Consider the following 20,809-nt stretch of genomic DNA (forward strand, 5'->3'; position numbering starts at 1 on the left):
CTTTCTTTCTTTCTTTCTCTTTCTTTCCTTACTTCCTTTTCTTTCTTTCTTTCTTTCTTTCTTTCTTTCTTTCTTTCTCTTTCTTTCTTTCTTTCTTTCTTTCTTTCTTTCTTTCTTTCTATTTATTTTATTTATTTATTATCAAATTGGTTTCCATACAACACCCAGTGCTCCTCCCAACAGGTGCCCTCCTTGTAATGTCCTCTTTAAAAAAAAAAAAAAGAGTAAAGCTTATCCAACTGGTTCAACTGTCTTAACTTGGCCAAATTCACATTGTAGCTCAGAAGTTGAGTTGGTAATGACTGCCAAATTACAGATGTTTTAGATACAATTCCCAAACTCCTTAGGAAGCTGAAGCCAGAGAGAAATTGATTAAGCTAGTACTAGAATTCAGATTTTCTGGTTCTTGGTCCATTCAGGATATATATTTTTATATGATGATGTCACATCCAAAATTTAATAGCACTCAGAATAAAGCTAATAACTATTTTCACTCTCCAATAAAGTATTTTCTAGAGATTTTTCTCTAGATTCCTGACATTTGAGTGTTACCAGTCTGTTAAAAAGAGATAAACTTATTTAGCTTAATTGCAAATTAAGAGATATTAGAGATAAACTTATTTAACTTAATTATAAATATTAAATAAAATTTTGAGCCTTTTAGAAATTAGCTTTGTTTACCTTGTTGAAAAAATCTTTTAAATACCCTTATATCAAGCTTATCTTTCAAAGTATAATTTTGACATACCTGTTAATCACTTGACATTTTATCAACTTTTAATTTATTTTCAATTGACATATGCCAGTGAAATGATCTATTCTGTAAAAATCTGAATGATTAATATTTAAAGTGTTTTATAATAAAGAACAAATTGATATCAATAGAAGATGGCTCTGACTCTAATCCAGTACTACATAGTTTCTCATAGGGAGAAACCTGGCTCCTGCCAACCATCATCTATTTTACTTATTGTTTATCTCCACTATACATACATAGCACTTTCAGAATTATTAACCCATAGCTCTGTGATGAATCATTTTGCCAACTAGAATACATTATTTATGTAGAGTTTTTCTCCCTTCTTACAGTTAGCATTTAAAACATCACTTTCCAAAGTTACTTAGGTCAGCACATTTCCCATACTCCTTTCAGTGTGGCTGGATCATACATTTAAAATACTATTAGTCTTTTTCCAGGTCTGTATTTCTAACCGCTTGGTTGATTTTTAAAATTTGCATACATTCCTGTTCACTCTCTGTGTTGTGAAGTTCTGTGGATTTTAACACATGCATAATAGCATCATGTATCCACCACTCCAGTGCTATATGGAATAGTTCCATCTCTCTAAAAGTTTCCATGTGTCCCCCTTTGTAGTCAGTCACTTATTCCACCCCTTTCCAGGCCCCTGGAAACCACTCATTTATTTTCTTTCCCTGTAGTTTTGTCTTTCCAGAATGCCATATGACTAGAAACATGTAATATATAGCCTTTTTGATCTATATTCTTTTCTTTGTGTTGCATGGAATAATAGCTTGATCTTTTTTTATTGTTGAGTGGAATCCTACTATATAGATGTACCATTTTGTTCATCCCTTCATCTGTTTGAAAGGACATCTTCATTGGTATAAACATTCGTGAACAGGTTTTCAAATGAACATGTTTTTAGTTTGCTTTGGTAAATACCCAGGGGCACAGTTGCTGGGTTGTATGGTTAAGTGTATGTTTAACTTTATGAGAAACTGAACTCTTCCAAAGTGGCTGTATTTATCTTCATTTTTGAAAGGTATTTTTGCTGGATTTGGAACTCTCAGTTGATGGGTTTTTTTCCTTCTGTAGTTTAAAAATGTTGAACCTGTTTTGCACTGTTTCTCAATAAGAAGTCGACTGTCATTCCTGGTTTTTTTCCCCCTCTGTTTCAATTTATATATACTTTCCCTCTTCCATCTCCTTTAAGATTCTGTTTTGCTGTTTTTCATCAACTTGATTTTAAAATCATCATGAGGTTTTTGTTGTTGTTATCTTTGGTGGTTGAGTTATTGACTCTGTGAGTATAGTTTTCATAAAATTTAGGAAAAATTTGACCATTTTCTTTCCTTCTCGCTCTTTCACTCTTTCTGGGACACTAACTACATTAAAGTTAGCTGTTTGATATTGCCCAGTAGTTCACTGTCTCGCTTGGTACGGTCTCACAGTTCTTTTTTTTCTCGTCTGTTTTCTCACCGTTTAATTTTTTATTTTTTTAATTGCCAGCTGTGTCTTCAATTCACTAAACTTTTCTTTGAAGTTTAGAAAAGACTGCTGTTAATCTTATCCAATGCATGTTTAATTACAGATGTTGAATTTTTATTTCTGGAAGATCAGTTTGAGTCTTTTATTTTGAGAGAGTGCATGTGTGCATGAGCCTGGGGGGGGGTGGAGGGAGAGAAAGGAAAGGAAAGGAAAGGAAAGGGAAGGAAAGGAGGAAAAAAGAAAGAAAAAGAAAGAAAGAAAGAAAGAAAGAAAGAAAGAAAGAAAGAAAGAAAGAAAGGAGGGAGGGAAGGAAGGAAGGAAAGGAAAGGAAAGGAAAGGAAGGAGAGGGAGGGAGGGAGGGAGGGAGGGAGGAAGGAAGGAAGGAAGGAAGGAAGGAAGGAAGGAAGGAAGGAAGGAAATGAATGAATCTCAGGTATGCTCCATGCCCAGCATGGAGCCCAGTGAGTGGCTGGATCCCACATGAGCTTAACAGACTGAGCCACCCAGGTGCCCCCAGTTTGAGCCTTTTAAAAAAGCTTTTTAACTTTCAACTAATTATAAACTTGTAAGAAGATGCAAAAATAGTACAGAGAAGTCCCATATACACATCACCTATCTTCCTCCAATGACGTCATCTGAACATAACTACAGCACATTATCGAAACCAGAAATTGGCACAAGCTCTCACTTTTTTTTGGTATGTCTTTATCATTCTGTGATGTTTTATCAAACAGGTAGAATCATATAACCACCACCACAAGCAAGATACAGAACTTTTCTGTCACCATAAATTCCTCTGTGTTGCCAACTTACGTCTTTTCCATGCCCTTGCATTTCTGTTACCATATTCATAGTTTTCTTTATCTTCTTGAATTTGGGGGATATGTTTACAATACCTGTTTTAACCTCCTTGTCTAATGATTGTATCACCTGGATCATTGCTGGATCCTTCTATGTTCTATTGTACTTTGTTTGGGGTGTATTTCCTGCATCTTTGCATGACTGGTAATTTTCAATTGGAAGCCAGATATTTAATTTTATATTATTTAATACTGGAGTGTGTTGTATTATTTTAAATATTGTTGGGTTTTGTTTTGGGTTTCAGTTATGGCAGAAATAGCTTCATCCTTTTGAGGCTTGCTTTTAACTTTGTTAGTGCTAGTCCATAACATCCTTAGTCTAAGGCTTCTTTGGTTTCATTGTTTAGGCATTCATTACCTTTTGAACTCTATTCAATACCGCGCTGTGTTAAAGCCATCCTACTGTAGTTGATGGGAACATAAGTTCTGGGGATTGGGTTGATTACTTTTCAGAGGCTTTTTCTCTAGAATAAGTAGTTTTTCACATGTGTGCACAGATAATTACTCAGCTAAACCCTGAGGGTGATCTGTCTTCAGATCTTTGAAGCTCTTTTTCTCTGCAGCTTCCTTCTTTTCATTTGCCCTACAAATTGTAGCTGGCTTGGTGTCTCCCCTAACTTCGGATTCTTTTCGTTTCCCTTAGCTCACTGAGACAATTAGGTTTTGATTGGGTTCCGCCTCCCCCTCCCATGTTTTAGCCTCATACCTCTACAGGCTGCAGTAGGGCTTACTTCATTTGTTCTTTTTTCTTGATGATCTCTGTCCTGAGATAAAATCATTGTTTTATATATTTTATCTAACTTTCTAGTTATTTAAGGTAGGAGAGTAAGTATAGTCTCTGTGTTCCCATCTTGGAAGGCATTCTGCCTTATAGAAAATTTCATGGTAGTTTTATAAATATTTGTCTTTTCTGACTTTTTGAATGTTTAGGACTTCGTAGGAAAACCAGTGTATAAACTTTTTATATATATAGGCAGCTAGAGTGCATGTTTTCTCATACTTTCTCCTTTTCACATACTCTGTCTTACATATATACTTACATCCTTTTTCATCTATTATGCATCTTTTCATTCCCAGTGAGTATCAACACAATCTATTAGTGAACATTTTTGCTTAATATAAGATAATGGTGACAAATGTTTGCTTTTTCGTGGTTACCCAGAAGAAAATAGAGTGCCTTCGTTCCTTTTTCCCTTTGTTTGTCAAAAGGAGATGATGATTCTTAGTTATTGATCAATATAGAATATTGATTCATACATTGCTTAGAGCAGATAGTGGCTGTTGACTGAAACCCTAAGACATGAAATATTTGAAGTTATCCCAAGAGGGAGAAACAAAAGAAATGAACAGAAACAAGTTTTCCCTTTGTGCTAAAATCCATAGTATTCCAAAGTTAATATTTGTCTTTTAACTGGTAAGTTTACAGATTAAATAATAACTTTTACCTTTAATTAAGGTTTATTTATGTAGCATATAAAGTTCTCATAATAGTTTTTTACATAGTTAGGTTATGTTAACGTACATTACATTACTTTGAAAATTGCCTTGCCTGATTTTAGATTGCTAACATCTTTTGATGAAACTAGTATAATGTGATGGTAATGTATGGGCTTTAATGTAAACATAGCTAATTTAATAAGGAAAAATAAAATTTGCCCTGTAAGAAAAAACTGAAATTTTACATTATTATCCATTGAATTCAGAGTTGCCATGAGTAGATTAATAGTTTTGGCAAGTGCTGTTTTAAATTATTATTTTTATAAAACACATTAGGTGCTCCTAGGTGGCTCAGTTGGTTGAGCATTCAGCTTCATCTCAGGTCATGATCTCACAGTTAGTGGGTTTGAGCCCTTCAGCTGGCTCTCTGCTGTCAGCACAGAGCCCGCTTCAGATCCTCTGTCTCCCCCTCTCTCTGCCCCTTCTCACTCATGCCTGCTCTCCCTCTCTCAAAAATAAATAAATATTAAAGAACACATTAAAACAGGATTAGGTTTTTTTTGGTGGGGGGGTAAAAATACATAATAAATAGTTTTGCTCCCATTTTGTAACAATCATGAACATTTAAATTGGAGCTGAATGTGTGTCACTTAACTATTCTTGTGCATCAGTTCACTTGATAATTTTATTTTATGATTAACCTAATTCCTTGCTAGATGATAAAGATTACATTTATGGCAGTAAATATACCTACAGTTTAAAAAATCTTTCTCATTTGTTATGTTTGAGAGACATACTTAATATCACTGGTACATATAAATTGGTAATGAGCAATTAACATTTTTGGCCTAGAGTCAGGCGTCTTAAAGTATTTCAGCCAAACATACAATGTAAGGTGGTCCACATTAAGTAAAAGTATAGCACCCACTAGCTTTGTATTTGTGATTAGACATAAAACCAAAGATGGAATGTAGGTTTTAATTATGTGAATTCTTTTATGTAATAATACTAATTTTTAGTGATTTATTTTCCTTGAAAATGTTTTCTGTCCTTATTAGATTGCTTTTTGGAGGTAATCCATAGGGGTGTGTTTGTGTGTGTTGATTGGTTTTAATAAAATTGATTCATGCTTACTATGAATTTAAATTAAAGGTTTTTATTAGCCTCTCCCAAAGCATATTTCGTGTGATGTTAAATAATTGTTCTAAATTTGAACTTTTAGTGGTTAGCAACTATTATATATTAATTCAGTAGGATATGTACCATTTCCCTAGGGTAAACATTTTACTGAAACAGGTGAGAGACATTTGTCTTGAAAAGATAATGTTTACAACTTCTTTGTAGATACCACTTTTGAGTTTTTGGTCTTTCAATTTTCAGTATACAGTTTACATTTTTGAGTTTACATCTCTAGGGACTCTCACCTCTGCTTCAGTGACTTTTTTTTTTTTTTTTTTTGGGTACCTGAGGTGCATAGTGCCTCATCATTTTGGATTTATTTATCTCTGTCCAAGTTAAGAAATAAGCTCTATTATTTCTCTGCTTTAATGTAAAAAATAAATAAATAGAGCATTATGAAATTAGAGTATTGAAGGACAAAGGCATCCAGAAAGTTGGCATATGTTGCTACTCTTCCTTGGAGTAAATTTTAAATAGAATATTGAGTTAAGTTTGCATCTATTAATCATCCTGAGAATATATGATCTATTCCAGTCTTACGGCATAGAAATAAACCTCATAAACTGAATGAATAACAGTTCTGATAAACAAGCCTTAGGAGGAGAATGATTTGAAATTACACAACTGAATCTGAATTAATTGGGTATTTCTGAGACTAATAGAGTATTTAAAAGAAAAAGATATATCAGTTGAGGGCTGAACTTTTTTTGTCCACTGTTTTATTGACCATAAGTGTCCTCTTTGTGTGTGAGGTCTGGTGTACAGTTTTATTTGGAGAGAGTATAAGAGTTTTTTATATTTAATAATTTTTTAAAGTATCTACCAGTCTAGCCCTCCCTAGATGGTTAAGAGAAAGATGCATTATGATATTAAAATAGTACTTTTTGTTTCTGTTTTATATGTATCATATTGGATATTTTTGCTGCTGTTCATATGTTTACATGTTAGTAATTTTGACGGCTTTTGGATAATTCCACTCTAGAGGGAGAACTGGTGGGCGGTCCTTCCTGTGACACGACCCTTGAGTGACAGTTCTATTTGATTGCCTCCAGTACTGTGAGGAAAGGACACGACTCTATGGTGAGGACTGATGGACATACATTATCTGAGAAAAGAAACTACCAGGTAAGATCAGTTTTTTTTCCCCCTTTTTGATCATATTGCTACATTGAACTGTTTAATATGTTATATTTAATTGAAACCAGCAAATTGGATATACTCCAATATGAAAACTTTGGCTTATAATTTAAAATGCATGTGTTGGCTTTGACAGCTGAAATAGTTGGGAACATTTAAATCATGCTTATGATAAATGTATATTTTGTTAGTGTCAATGTAATTCTTTATGTATATGTCAAATCTTAGATTATCTGGTACACAATTTATGACTCCATGGCTGGGTTCAGAGCTAGTATTCCGTAAAACAAAGTGCTGAGTGTGTGTGTGTGTGTGTGTGTGTGTGTGTGTGTGTGTGTGTGTATGTACACACACACACATTTACATATTATTATTCCTGGAGGAATAAACCTGAATTCTTAGGCTATATTCAGGGTTAATAGAGCATCACAGATGTGTAGACAAAATTGGTTAGAATATAAAAGAAATAGAAATGCAACATCCCAGGGTGTTCAGAGACCCAAATTCTATTGAATTTCTCATTAGCTTGCTATCCTTATAATGCTAGATTCTTGTTTTGTCATTTATTTTTTTTTAATTTTTTTTTTAACGTTTATTTATTATTGAGATACAGAGAGACACAGAGCTTGAGCAGAGGAGGGAGACATAGAATCCGAAGCTTGAGGGAGCAGGAGAGGGGGTGGGGAGACATAGAATCCGAAGCAGGCTCCAGGCTCTGAGCTGTCAGCACAGAGCCCGATGCGGGGCTCGAACTCAGAAACCGCGAGATCATGATCTGAGCCGAAGTCGGTCGCTTAACCAACTGAGCCACTCAGGCACCCCTTGTTTTGTCATTTATTAAGCTGGTTAATAGTATCCATTCCCTACATGTAGCATGTAAAGATGCTAAAAGGTGGTCGAAGTATAATATTCCTCTTTCTGAGGTTTTAAAGGAAGGTGAATTTTAAAGATAGTGGTATGAAATAGTGATTAAAAAATTTTTTTTGAATTTCATTTTTCAAAGAAACTCTCCTTTTTTAATAATAACATTACCAAATTATGCAGTAATTCAGAGTACAGAATAGTTCAAAGCTCAGGTAAGGATAAGCTGTAGGCTTTCTGCATGGGTACATACATGTTCAGCTTCCCTCACACCCTGCCACCTACCAGTTTTGTTCCCTCTAGGCTGTTGAAGGCAACTTAGTGTTATAGCAGCAGCTTTGACTCACTAACCATTTCTCTGCTAATCATTTATTTTAGCTCAGTTAATCTTTTCTTCCCTCAAATTGGAAAGGTAAATAGTGGAAAAAATTGTGAATGGGTCTTCATGGTGTTTATAGCAAAGATCCTTTGATTACAAGATTTAGATTTACTTGTTTTAGGTTCTCATTTGGGCACTGTGCCTAATAAAAATAGTGTCCAGTTGTTCTTCCTTTCACTTGCTGTCTGAAGTTTCTTGCCAGATCTTTATGATTTTAATAAGCCGTAGTTGTGGCTTTGCAGACACAGTTCTCCCTGTAACCTTTTCTATCTATTCAGGGTTCTTACAGACTTGACCAACATGGCTTTTGCTCATTTTCCTACTTGCTCTAGCTCCTCCGGCCTCACAACCACTTCCAAGTACCTTGACTCATAAGAGTTTAAGTGGTCACACTGCTTGGGCTGTTGCATCTTTTGATAGGTTCTGCTAAATTATTTTAAGAGCATTGTGATTCTAGGCTATGTGGCTTTTTGGTGCTCATAATCAGGTTGGTAAAGTGTAAGTATAGAACTTTTGTATGGTTATACAGTATGGTAATTTACTTCATGGAATCATTTTAATATAGAATTCCAAAATTTTCATTAAGAAAGGAACAAAATGACGTTGTATTGAAGAGATTTTCTAATTCCTGCTCACTCTACTCTAAAAATACTATATTGTTCCAGTTACATTATTTACCAATAATCCAGGTTCTTTAGCTTCTTTGAAAAAATTCTTGGTTAGAGTTTTTCTGTCTGAAAATATTTCTCCTTTTTCATTGTTACTTAGTAACACTTAATACATGTTGAAATATTGTTGGAAACAATTGTTTAAATCTCCATTGCATAATTATTTTATTTTTGAAGCCTCTCTTGGAAAGGACATATATAGAAATATAATTTCCCTTTCTGATGTGATGATGAATATATTAAAAGCACATGGGAAATTCAAAATAATATCAAATAAATCACTTGTATGGGTAGCACTAAAAGTTTATATATGCTGACACGAAATGATTTGGATTTTTTTAAAAATTCCGTTTTGAGGAATTTTGTTTTTTTCATGGATAAAATAGGATTTCTTTGTACCAGTGTTTGCACTCAGTTCATCTTTCGTCGGGTTTTGTTTTTGAAGGGCACTTGATGATTTATAGTGATATTTAGGCATCCTGATAATAGTAGGCTAATATTCCAGAGTTTAATAAGAAAGATCTCTAATTCTCATTTCCTTGTAGACCTGATAAAAAGCCTTAGGAATTTAGCTTAAGAAAATGTATTCCTTCACCTTTGTGCTAAAAACTAATGACTTTCAAATGGGTGTTGGTTGAAGTACTGATTTTTATACTGGTATTTACTTTGTTTCATTTCTTTCTATAAATTTAAACCCAGTTAAGTTTTTGGAGTTTGAATCAAGTAGTTGAATTTTATTTGCTTAGACTGCTATATTATTAGTTCATGTGAGAATTTAATTATTTAAATGGTTCATAGTTCATTCAGTTTTGAAAGGATTGCCAAGCTTTTTTCAGGAAAATATAATCCCCCAGTTTTGCCAGTATTTACTTATCTTCCTTTAATTTCTACTAATTTATTTCAATGATAAGTATGTACAAATCCAACCATGCTAATTACTAATTTAACTCATCACTGGCTTTCCATCTCGTATGTAATAAAACCAAACTCTTAAACTTTATACAGTATTTCCATATTCTGACCCCAATCTGCATTTATTTACCCTTCCACTGTCTCTCCTCTGACTTCCTAGTATGCAGTTTTTTCAGTTAGGAATACAAAACTGATTTTAATCTCCCTACCATACGCTTTTACACTTAAGCCTTTACTTGTTTCCTCTTCATGTAATGCCTCACCTTTGTTTCACATGGTTCAAGAATTAGGTATTATTAGTACTTCCAGAAGTACACTTACATGAGCTCAGTGTTCCTTTTCTTTGCTCTCATAACCTTTGTAGATACTTATAGTTTAGTGTTGACCAAATACATTGTAAGCTATCTATTTGTCCTTGTCTTCCTGTAGACCTGTGCTAATACTGTAGGCACTAACCACAAGTGGCTATTTAGATTTAAATGTATTTGAATTAAAATTTAAAAATTTTAGTTTTCCAGTTGTATTAGCCACATTTCAAATGCCTAACAGCTACTTTCCTTTAATGGCTACCATATCAGACGGTGCAGATGTAGAAATTTTAGGTCATTTCAGAATATTGTCTTGGACGGTACTACTGTATGAGCTAGAGCTATATTTGTTCATCTTGGAACTGCCAGTACCTACCATGGTTTTGGGTAAATAATAGTTGTTTAATGAATGTTTCAGTAACGTTAAATAAAACTAATTAAGTGAAAGAAAGAAATTGTAGAGTGTGCTGGGTAACATAACTACTGATATTTCCAAGATTTTTAGATGTTACTCTGAATGGAACTTTTTATAATATGAGGTCATTGATAATGTCATGTTGGTTAGTTCATTGTTACCTATAAACTGAATCAATGCATCCTAATCCGTATGTTCCTGAAGAATACCTCACAGTTGAAACTGCTGCATTAACTTTGTGGGATATAACATGCCACAGAATTATGGCAGTGATTGTATTGTCATTTCCTTCTCCCTCCCCCATCATTAAGTATTTTATTTCCTTTTTATATTTTAAATCACAGAAGTTACAGGTATGCGTTGCAAAAACTTTGAAGAATAATGGAAATATAAAATAGACTGAAAGTTTACCTTAACTGTTTAGTGTATATCTTTTCAGATCTTTTCAAATAACGATGTAAGTGCAAATGTAATTTGTTGTCTTTGTTTCTAACAAATTAGCATTTTTCTGCAGCTTGCATATTACACTTAATGGAGAAGTTTCCGTGTGCCACCCTTCCCTTGCCTCCTTCTCAGAAGTAATCACTAGTTTGAATTTTCTGTTTCATTCTTTTTATTTTTATAGTTTTGTAACGTGTGTTTCAGTGTATACAGGTGCATCTTTATGTATTGTGAGGTGACTTTGCCCATATATTTCATTACTTCAAATAGGAAAAAAGAACGTATTTCTAGCCCAACCAGAACAATTTCCCAGATATGGCCAAAACACTAAATACTTATCTGACTATTCACTCAAGTATTTCTGCATAATAGAAAGCATTTAAAATACAAGTTGCTTAATTATTTTAACACAAATACATCAGTAGATATGTTTCCTTTTGGTGTGCAAGACAGTTATACAGCACAATATACAAATTACATTTTTATTTTTTATACTGCAATAAAAATGTAATGTAAATAAGGAATGATGTACCCTGTTTCTTTTATTCTGAGTTACATTTTATTGAAAATTTGTATTTTTCTGCTGTCAGGATACATCTTACAACATGGTATCTTAGAATCATAGTTGTAACATAGTAGCTTGTAACCATTCATTGATACCTTCTAGTATGATTGAAAACAGCACCAACATCAAAGCATCTTAGAATCTGTAATATGTTAAAGTATGTTAAAAATGCATAATGAATATAAAGAACACTTAATAAAGTGAACAAGAATTTTCTTTCAAATGGGTACGTAGCAATTCAAGAGTCGTCAGAGTAGATCTGGTACCTAGAGCAGAAAGATGGAGGCTTTCATCAATGTTGCTGTTTGGCACTGCGTTAAGGTAAACAGGAGTTAGCTGAGGAAGGAATTGGTTCAGAAATCGATGTCTGAAACCAATGAGCTGGTTCAGTTTATTCTTCCTTTCTTTTGAAACTCTTGTAAACAAATGGCTGTACCCTATTGTTTGTGGCCAGAGATGAAGCAAGGGTATAGTATAGAAGACATTCAAAATGGATGACTATTAAATTCACTTGCAGTTACACAATGAGGTTAGTGCCTATAATTACACTTTTGAATGTGATGCTTCTGCTTATGTCATGATCACATTATCAACAACAGAAATCCTGTTGACTCCATGACTTGAATATTTTTTTAATAAATTTTGACATTTATTTTTTATTTTTATTTCCTCCTTATTTTTCTTCCCCCGGCCAAGAACATAAAGTTAAATGAATTCCCAAGGCACTCATCGTTGGCTCATAATTACAGGACGCTAACAATGTTAGCCTACTTTCATTGCATTATATCTTCTGATACTTCTTTTCCATCTTCTGAAATCATCAAATGAGGTGATTTTTCCCAGAAAGCAGGTTCATCAAGATACATGGTATAGGGTACCCTTAGTGTCTTGATAATGTTTTCACAGTGCCCCTAGGCCAAAAGAAGTAACTGAACAGCTCTGTTGAGTAATTAGGTCTAAGCCACTTAACAGTAGTTAGCATAGTATCTTGACAGATAACTGCTGTGTTTCCCCAACATTTAAAATATCTGGCAGTATCTGTATTCACTGTAGTGCTCCTGTTGGGAAATATATTCTCTTTTGGAAAAAAAAAAATCTTCATTTAAGTAATTTGCTTCATTCATAAATACTAGTATGTGTTCATCATTAAGTCATTCATCATTAGGAAAGTTAAAACATGAGTGCAGATAATTCTATGAATCAGAAAAAATACAGAAGTAAGCAAAATTAATTTTCAAAATATACTCTAAGGCCTTGCTTAGATTCTGGGATGAGAGCAGCTTAGTTTTTAAAATCTTTCTGAATTCCCACATAAAAATAGATCAACTGGCTAGCAAAACCCAAACCATGAAAACATTTATAACAAAACTTGGTGATGAGGTATCCCCATGAACCCTCCCAAATGTAAGCAGATGAGAAATAACCAAAAAACCTACGTGTATCTGTTTTAGTACTAAGAAGGTAGAGAAAAGTATTGGAGTATCTTGCCTGAGAATAGGAGCACCTCGGAGTGGTGAACAACCAGTTTGAAAGTGATTATCCAGTTTGAAACTGGGAGAGATGTTGCCCACCTGTATGTTAGATCTGTGTAAAGGACCTGTAGTGAGGCCTAACGTGAGCAGCCTTGCTCTGTCATCTCTCAAGATTGGCCTACCAGTGCTCCCTTCCAGGATTCTGCTGAGAAGTTTCTGGGAATAGAATCATGCTTGAGCAGGATAGAGACAACAGAGACAGAGGAAAGAGAACCTCTAGATAAAAATGAGAGAGGAGGACAGAGCCAGAAAATCTCAGAAAACAGCCAGATAAGCACGCACGCACACACACACACACACACACACACACACACACACACACACGTGTGTATATGTATATATATATGTATATACGTGTATATATATGTATATATTTAAGAGAGCTTGAACAGGGGAGAGGGGCAGTGGGGGAAGGGAGAGAGAGACAGAGAGCATCCTAAGCAGGCTCCACGCTGAGCACGGACCCCAGCGTGGGGCCCCATCCCATGACCCTGAGATCATGACCTGAGTCAAAATCAGGAGTCTGATGCTCAACCCAGTATTTTTAAACGTTACGTGAAAACAACCGAAGAGAGGGGCGCCTGGGTGGCTCGGTCAGTTGAGCGGCCGACTTCGGCTCAGGTCATGATCTTGCGGTCCGTGGGTTCAAGCTCCGCGTCGGGCTCTGTGCTGACAGCTTGAGCCTGAAGCCTGTTTCGGATTCTGTGTCTCCCTCTCTCTGACCCTCCCCCGTTCATGCTTTGTCTCTGTCTCAAAAATAAATAAAACGTTAAAAAAATTAAAAAAAAAAAAAAGAAAGAAAACAACCGAAGAGGGAGCTTGATGAAGTTAGAAGAGTATTTTGAACCAAGCCATGTTCTCAAAATTCAGGAAACTTAAATTCACAAAAGCCCTTTCAAGAATATTTTTAGGAGTGTTTTTAATAATTTTGAGTACCTCGACAGTGTTCATACTGATACGACATTTGACGTCAAAGTTTTTTTAAAGAATTTATGGAGGCTGTGTAAGACATTTCCATATTGAAATCAAGTAAGTGAAGATATTTTCCCATATCTTTAAAAAATTTTTTAATGTTTTTTTTTTTTTTTAATTTTTGAGAGAGAGAGAGAGACAGACAGACAGACCCTGAGCAGGGGAGGGACAGAGAGAGAGGGAGACACATAATCCGAAGCAGGCTCCAGACTCTAGGCTCTGAACTGTCAGCGGGGCCTGAACTCACTAATGGTGAGATCATAACCTGAGCCGAAGTTGACACTCACCAGATGGGCTGAGCGACCCTGGTGCCCCTACACTCAATTTTTTGTAGATTGATTATTGTATCCATTAATGTTGCTAAACTTTTTATTCTTATAATTTATCCGCAGTTCCTAAGGAGTTTTCATGTGGATAAGCATATCATCTGGAAATTGCAGTTTTGATACTTTTATTATTTATAACTTGATTTCTGAACTCACTAATATTTCTGATACATTGTTGAAGTGTTAATAGAAATCTTTTGTCTTATTTCTTGTCTTAAAAGCTTTAAGTTGTCACCAGTATGATATTTTCTGCAGTATTTTTTTGTGCGTGGATATACTGTATCAGGATAAAGAGATTTTTTTCTGTAGCCCCTTTTTCATATTTAAGATTGTTGACTATGTCCCTTTTCTCTTTGTCAGCCTTGCTACAGATTTGTCATTTAAAATTTTTCAAACCTATGAGATTTTTCTAGTTTTCTAGCTGTTGCTAATTTCTCATGCAGTTTCACTGTAGCTAGAGAGTGTAGTTAGTATGATACCACTTACCTGTTTATGAACTTGGAACAAAATGTGTATTGATCGATTGGTGGGTGTATTGCTGTTTTTCCCATTAGATCATATCTGTTAATCTTGGTGTCTGTGTCTTCTTTACCCACATATTTGCCCATTATTATTCACATATTATCATTATTCATTCCTTTGTTTAGATCTGGATTCTATCATATTTTTTCTTTAATTATTATATACATTCTTGTGTTTAATGTGTGATAAATCCAGCAATTGGAAATTGCTACAGATCATTCTTTTTTTTTTTAATTTATTTTTAATGTTTATTTCTGAGAGAAAAAGAGTGTGTGCGCATGAGTGGGGGAGGGGCAGAGAGCAAGCAGGAGACACAGAATCTGAAGCAGGCTCCAGGCTCTAGGCTCTGAATTGTCAACACAGAGCCTGATGTGGGGCCTGAACTCATGAACTCATGAACTTGTGAGGTCATGACCTGAGCCGAAGTCGGTCGTCCAGCCAATTGAACCACCCAGGCGCCCATCTGGCAGATCATTCTTAATGTCTTTTGTTTCTGCTGGTTTTCACTTGTGGTACCTTGTTTCCTTGTGTGTGTGTTGTCACCATTTCATGTTTCTTAGCTGTGGGAATTTGTTGAGGACTAGGTGGAAGGACATCCCCCAAGGGGATTTGATTTGCATTTGCTTTTGCCGGTGCCTAAGAGTCTACCAGTCCAGGACCGGTTAAAAATAAAATGTTACCTTAGGTTGCAATCCATATAGGTAGTGTGAATTCAGGCTGGTTTATGGCTGTTGATTCTCAGAAGAGCTTTCCTTTACCTCTTTCTGCCTAGCATCAAAATCATGACATTCAAGTGCTTTCTTCACTAAGAGGTTATTACAATTATGGTATACCCTTTTAAGATACTTGCTTTTTGAGAAGGTCTTTTAACAGCTTTCCTACCTTGGGCAAATTCCTTTGGGGATATAAGCTTGTGTCTTCTCTGAACTCTAGCTTTTACTTTGTTTTGAGGTGCTGAATTTCCCTTTCTCCCTTAACAATTCATTTAAAAATAAAGATGTAATCTCTGTGTTAGTTTTCACTGATAATTTGTTCACACTGTATCTGCGTTTGTGAATAAGGTCTGGCATATGCTTAGTGAATATTTGTTGATTGGCTGAACCAATACTTCATGGAACATTTTTAAGTTGGTTTTGAGTGGAGCATTTTGGTTTTTGTGTATAGTATATCCTAGTACCAGAAACATGATCTTAATCATTTTCTAGGTCTCAAGTGAAATTTCACTTCTTACGGGAAGCATTTCTTGCTTCTGTTATATATTCTCATTGTTCATTGTAATTTGAGGGGGCTTATTATTTCTGCTTTTTATCGTCATCCATAATTGAAAACATCCCTTCCCATTCTCTTTTCTCTTTCCATCCTATCTTTTCCCTTTTTTCTCTTCTTACAACTTTTTTTTCTTCCCTTTCTTGCCTGCCTCCTTCAGTTCCCTTTCCTTTTCCCTCCTTACCTTTCTTTTTTTTTTTCTTTTTTTTTTAATGTTTATTTATTTTTGAGACAGAGAGAGACAGAGCATGAACGGGGGAGGGGCAGAGAGAGAGGGAGGCACAGAATCGGAAGCAGGCTCCAGGCTCTGAGCCATCAGCCCAGAGCCTGATGCGGGGCTCGAACTCACGGACCGTGAGCTCGTGACCTGAGCTGAAGTCGGACGCTTAGCCGACTGAGCCACCCAGGCGCCCCCCTCCTTACCTTTCTTTATATTGTCATTTTCCTTTCACTTGGAGAACTTTTAAAGTTTTTTTTTTATTATGTGTAACCTAGGCAAAATTATTTAAAGTAATTAAATTTTTATTTAAGGAATGACACATGTTGTGGTTCCCTACACAGCCTATCATCTTGATTCTTCCAAAGTTTATAATCTTGAAGATAGCTCTTTTAAAAAGAACTTTTGCTTAACCCACAATTGTCATGTCCGTTAGTCCACAGTTCTTTTAGTTGGGCTTTGATCGCTACTTGAATATGAATATACTCGTGACATACTACAAAAACTTCCAACCTATAATCTTTGGGACCCAATTTCATCAAGCAGTTTATTTTAGGGCCACATTTAGAGTCAGAGTAAATGGATATTTTTGGTTCTCAATTTCAGACATCCTGTACACATGCATAAGTTCAAATTGTATTTACTCCTAAACTATCACACCCTAGAATAGTACAGATCTTTATATCTTTCTAGATATAGATATAAAGATCTTACATGTTTCTAGATATACCAATTACTAAGATTTAAAAAAAAATTGGGGGACCTGGGTGGCTAAGTCGGTTAAGCGTACGACTTTGGCTTAGGTCCTGATTTCACAGTTTGTGGGTTCAAGCCCTGCATTGGGGTCTGTGCTTACAGCTCAGAGCCTGGAGCCTGCTTCGGATTCTGTGTCTGTCTGTCTGTCTGTCTGTCTCTCTCTCTCTCTGCCCCTTTCCCTCTCATGTTTTGTCTCTGTCTCTCAAAAATGAATAAACATTAAAGAAAACACTTTTTTAAAATTGACTGTTAGGTCTTTTATAGTATCTCTGTCAAGTACCTCTTTTCTACATATCTAACAAGTAGTTAGTTCTGTGCTTATAGCAAACCCCATTTTTACTCTTTGAATTATTTCTGACAATGTGAGTCTACAGGATAAAGAGCTATCAGGAAAGACCTTAACTAAAAAACATTTTTGTGGGGCGCCAGGGTGGCTCAGTCAGTTAAGCGTCCGACTTCGGCTCAGGTCATGATCTCACGGTCCATGAGTTCGAGCCCCCCGTTGGGCTCTGTGCTGACCGCTCAGAGCCTGGAGCCCGTTTCAGATTCTGTGTCTCCCTCTCTCTCTCTCACCCTCCCCCGTTCATGCTCTGTCTGTCTCTGCCTCAAAAATAAATAAACATTAAAAAAAAATTTTTTTTTTAAACATTTTTGTGATGCCTTTCTGATAGTGATGGATTCTTTCACATTTTTTATGTCTGTAATAGTCTTCATTTGATCTTCATTTTTGAAGGATTTTTTGCTGGGTATGGAATTAAAGATTGACAGGTTTTTTGTTTTGTTTTTAGTATTTTAAAGATTTTGCTCTAATGTCTTCTGGCTTAGATAATTTCTGACAAAAAAAATCTGTCATTTTGTTTTACTTATTTATTTATTTTGAGAGAGAGAGAGTGCATGTGCAAGTAGCAGAAGGGCAGAGAGGAGGGAGAGAGAGAATCCCAAGCAGGCTCCACACTGTCAGCACAGAGCCTGATGCAGGGCTTGAACCCACGAACTGTGAGATCAGGACCTGCACCGAAATCAAGAGTCAGATGCTTTTAACCAACTGAGCCACTCACCCCCTTGTGGGGGGGCCTTTACATAATCCTCTTTACATAATATAACTTTTTCTTTCTGGTTAGTATTAAATTTTTTTTTTTAATGTTTATTTATTTTGAGAGAGAGAGAATGGGAGAGAGAGAGAGAGGTTGCTGGGGAGGACAGCAAGAGAGGGAGAGAAAATCCCAAGCAGGCTCAATGCTGTCAGCCATCAAGAGTTGGATGCTTAACTAACTGAGCCACCCAGGTGCCCCAGTATTAATTTTTTTTTTTATCACCGGTTTTACAGATTTTGATTATGCTGTGTCTTGGTATAATTTTCTTCATGACTCATGTGTTTGAAATTTATTGAGCCCCTTGAACTTGTGTTTAGAGATTTTATGAAATTTGGAATTTTTTATCCATCATTTCTTTAAATGTTCTCTCGCTGTTTTACTTTGGCGACTCCAATTATACGTATAGTAGATCACTTGAAGTTGTCCCACAGCTTACTGATGTTTTAAATTTTTTTCTTTCCTCTGTGTGTTTTTTTTTAGTGTTTTATCTAATTTTGAGAGAGCACGAGTGGGGGAGGGGCAGAGAGAGGTGGACAGAGATCCGAAGCAGGCTTCACTGTGACAGCAGAGGGCCTGATGAGGGGCTTGAATTCGTGAACCGCGAGATCATGACCTGAGCTGAAGTTGGACATTCTACTGACTGAGCTACCCAGGTGCCCTGTTGCCTGGTAGTTTTTGTTTGGATGCCAGCCCTTGGAAATTTTACCTTTTTGGTGCTATATATTTGTATTTTTGCTAATATTCTTGAGCTTTCTTGATGACAGAATGTAGTTACTTAGAAGCTGTTTGGGCTCTTTGATACTTCCTTTTTTTTGTCTTTTAATTTTAAGGTGTTTTACACAGAAACCCAGTAGCCTTTAGTCTAGGTCTAATTTTTCCCAATTGTACTCTTCTGAGTATACTGTACAATGCCTTGTGAATTATATTTTAATACTCTGACTTGTGGGAACAGCCCTGTGTGAGCCCTGGAGGTTGTTACCACTCTTTTTCTAGCCTCTGGTACTTTGCTCCATGCATATGTTGATCAGTGCTTAGCTGAAGCTTCCAGAGACACCTTGTTTGGGTCTTTAGAACTCATTTTCTTTGCAGCTGTCTTCTGTCTGGTACTCTCTAGCCTTTTCACACCAGCTGCCTTGGCCCACCTAGACTCAGCTACACTTACTCAATTCGCGGTGGACATTTCTGAGTTCCACCAGGGCTCCCTCTCACTGCACTGGAGCCCAGAAACTCCTCCAGTCTATAAGCAAGGCTGTTTGTAAGCCTCACATTTACTCTTTTCTCTTCTTTCAGGGGTTGTCTTGAGCTGCCTTATGTTCTATGTCTAAAAACCATTGGTTAATATATTTTATCCTTTTTTAAAATTTGTTTCAGGTGAGGCAGGAGAAGACCATGTTCCTACTACTACATTTTGGTTAGAAGTACAGATTACAAGATTTCATTTTTTTTTTTTTACTTAAAAAAATTTTTTTTTTCAATATATGAAATTTATTGTCAAATTTGTTTCCATACAACACCCAGTGCTCATCCCAAAAGGTGCCCTCCTCAATACCCATCACCCACCCTCCCCTCCCTCCCACCCCCCATCAACCCTCAGTTTGTTCTCAGTTTTTAACAGTCTCTTATGCTTTGGCTCTCTCCCACTCTAACCTCTTTTTTTTTTTTCTTCCCCTCCCCCATGGGTTTCTGTTAAGTTTCTCAGGATCCACATAAAAGTGAAAACATATGGTATCTGTCTTTCTCTGTATGGCTTATTTCACTTAGCATCACACTCTCCAGTTCCATCCATGTTGCTACAAAGGGCCATATTTCGTTCTTTCTCATTGCCATGTAGTACTCCATTATGTATATAAACCACAATTTCTTTATCCGTTCATCAGTTGATGGACATTTAGGCTCTTTCCATAATTTGGCTATTGTTGAGAGTGCTGCTATAAACATTGGGGTACAAGTGCCCCTATGCATCAGTACTCCTGTATCCCTTGGTTAAATTCCTAGCACTGCTATTGCTGGGTCATAGGGTAGGTCTATTTTTAATTTTCTGAGGAACCTCCACACTGTTTTCCAGAGTGGCTGCACCAATTTGCATTCCCACCAACAGTGCAAGAGGGTTCCTGTTTCTCCACATCCTCTCCAGCATCTATAGTCTCCTGATTTGTTCATTTTGGCCACTCTGACTGGCATGAGGTGATATCTGAGTGTGGTTTTGATTTCTATTTCCCTGATAAGGAACGACGTTGAGCATCTTTTTCATGTGCCTATTGGCCATCCGGATGTCTTCTTTAGAGAAGTGTCTATTCATGTTTTCTGCCCATTTCTTCACTGGGTTATTTGTTTTTCGGGTGTGGAATTTGGTGAGCTCTTTATAGATTTTGGATACTAGCCCTTTGTCCAATATGTCATTTGCAAATATCTTTTCCCATTCCGTTGGTTCCCTTTTAGTTTTGTTGATTGTTTCCTTTGCTGTGCAGAAGCTTTTTATCTTCATAAGGTCCCAGTAATTCATTTTTGCTTTTAATTCCCTTGCCTTTGAAGATGTGTCGAGTAAGAGATTGCTACGGCTGAGGTCAGAGAGGTCTTTTCCTGCTTTCTCCTCTAGGGTTTTGATGGTTTCCTATCTCACATTCAGGTCCTTTATCCATTTTGAGTTTATGTTTGTGAATGGTGTGAGAAAGTGGTCTAGTTTCAATCTTCTGCATGTTGCTGTCCAGTTCTCCCAGCACCATTTGTTAAAG

The 20,809-nt window shown here is 36.0% G+C and overlaps 1 protein-coding gene across 1 annotated transcript in view; it reads left to right on the plus strand.

Moving 5' to 3' along the window:
• Positions 1-20,809, plus strand: part of CNOT2 (CCR4-NOT transcription complex subunit 2) — a 135,481-nt gene that overhangs the window by 48,934 nt on the left and 65,738 nt on the right. Inside the window, exon 2 of the mRNA XM_047066820.1 lies at positions 6,689-6,831. Within this exon, the coding sequence (XP_046922776.1) occupies positions 6,784-6,831 (48 nt within the window). The 5' untranslated portion in view covers positions 6,689-6,783. The remainder of the gene's footprint in view (positions 1-6,688; positions 6,832-20,809) is intronic.

This window comes from Lynx rufus, unplaced genomic scaffold, assembly GCF_022079265.1.
Source record: "Lynx rufus isolate CCGP_SWC_20201006 ecotype Redwood Valley unplaced genomic scaffold, mLynRuf1.p SCAF_7, whole genome shotgun sequence".
Lineage (NCBI taxonomy): Eukaryota > Metazoa > Chordata > Mammalia > Carnivora > Felidae > Lynx > Lynx rufus.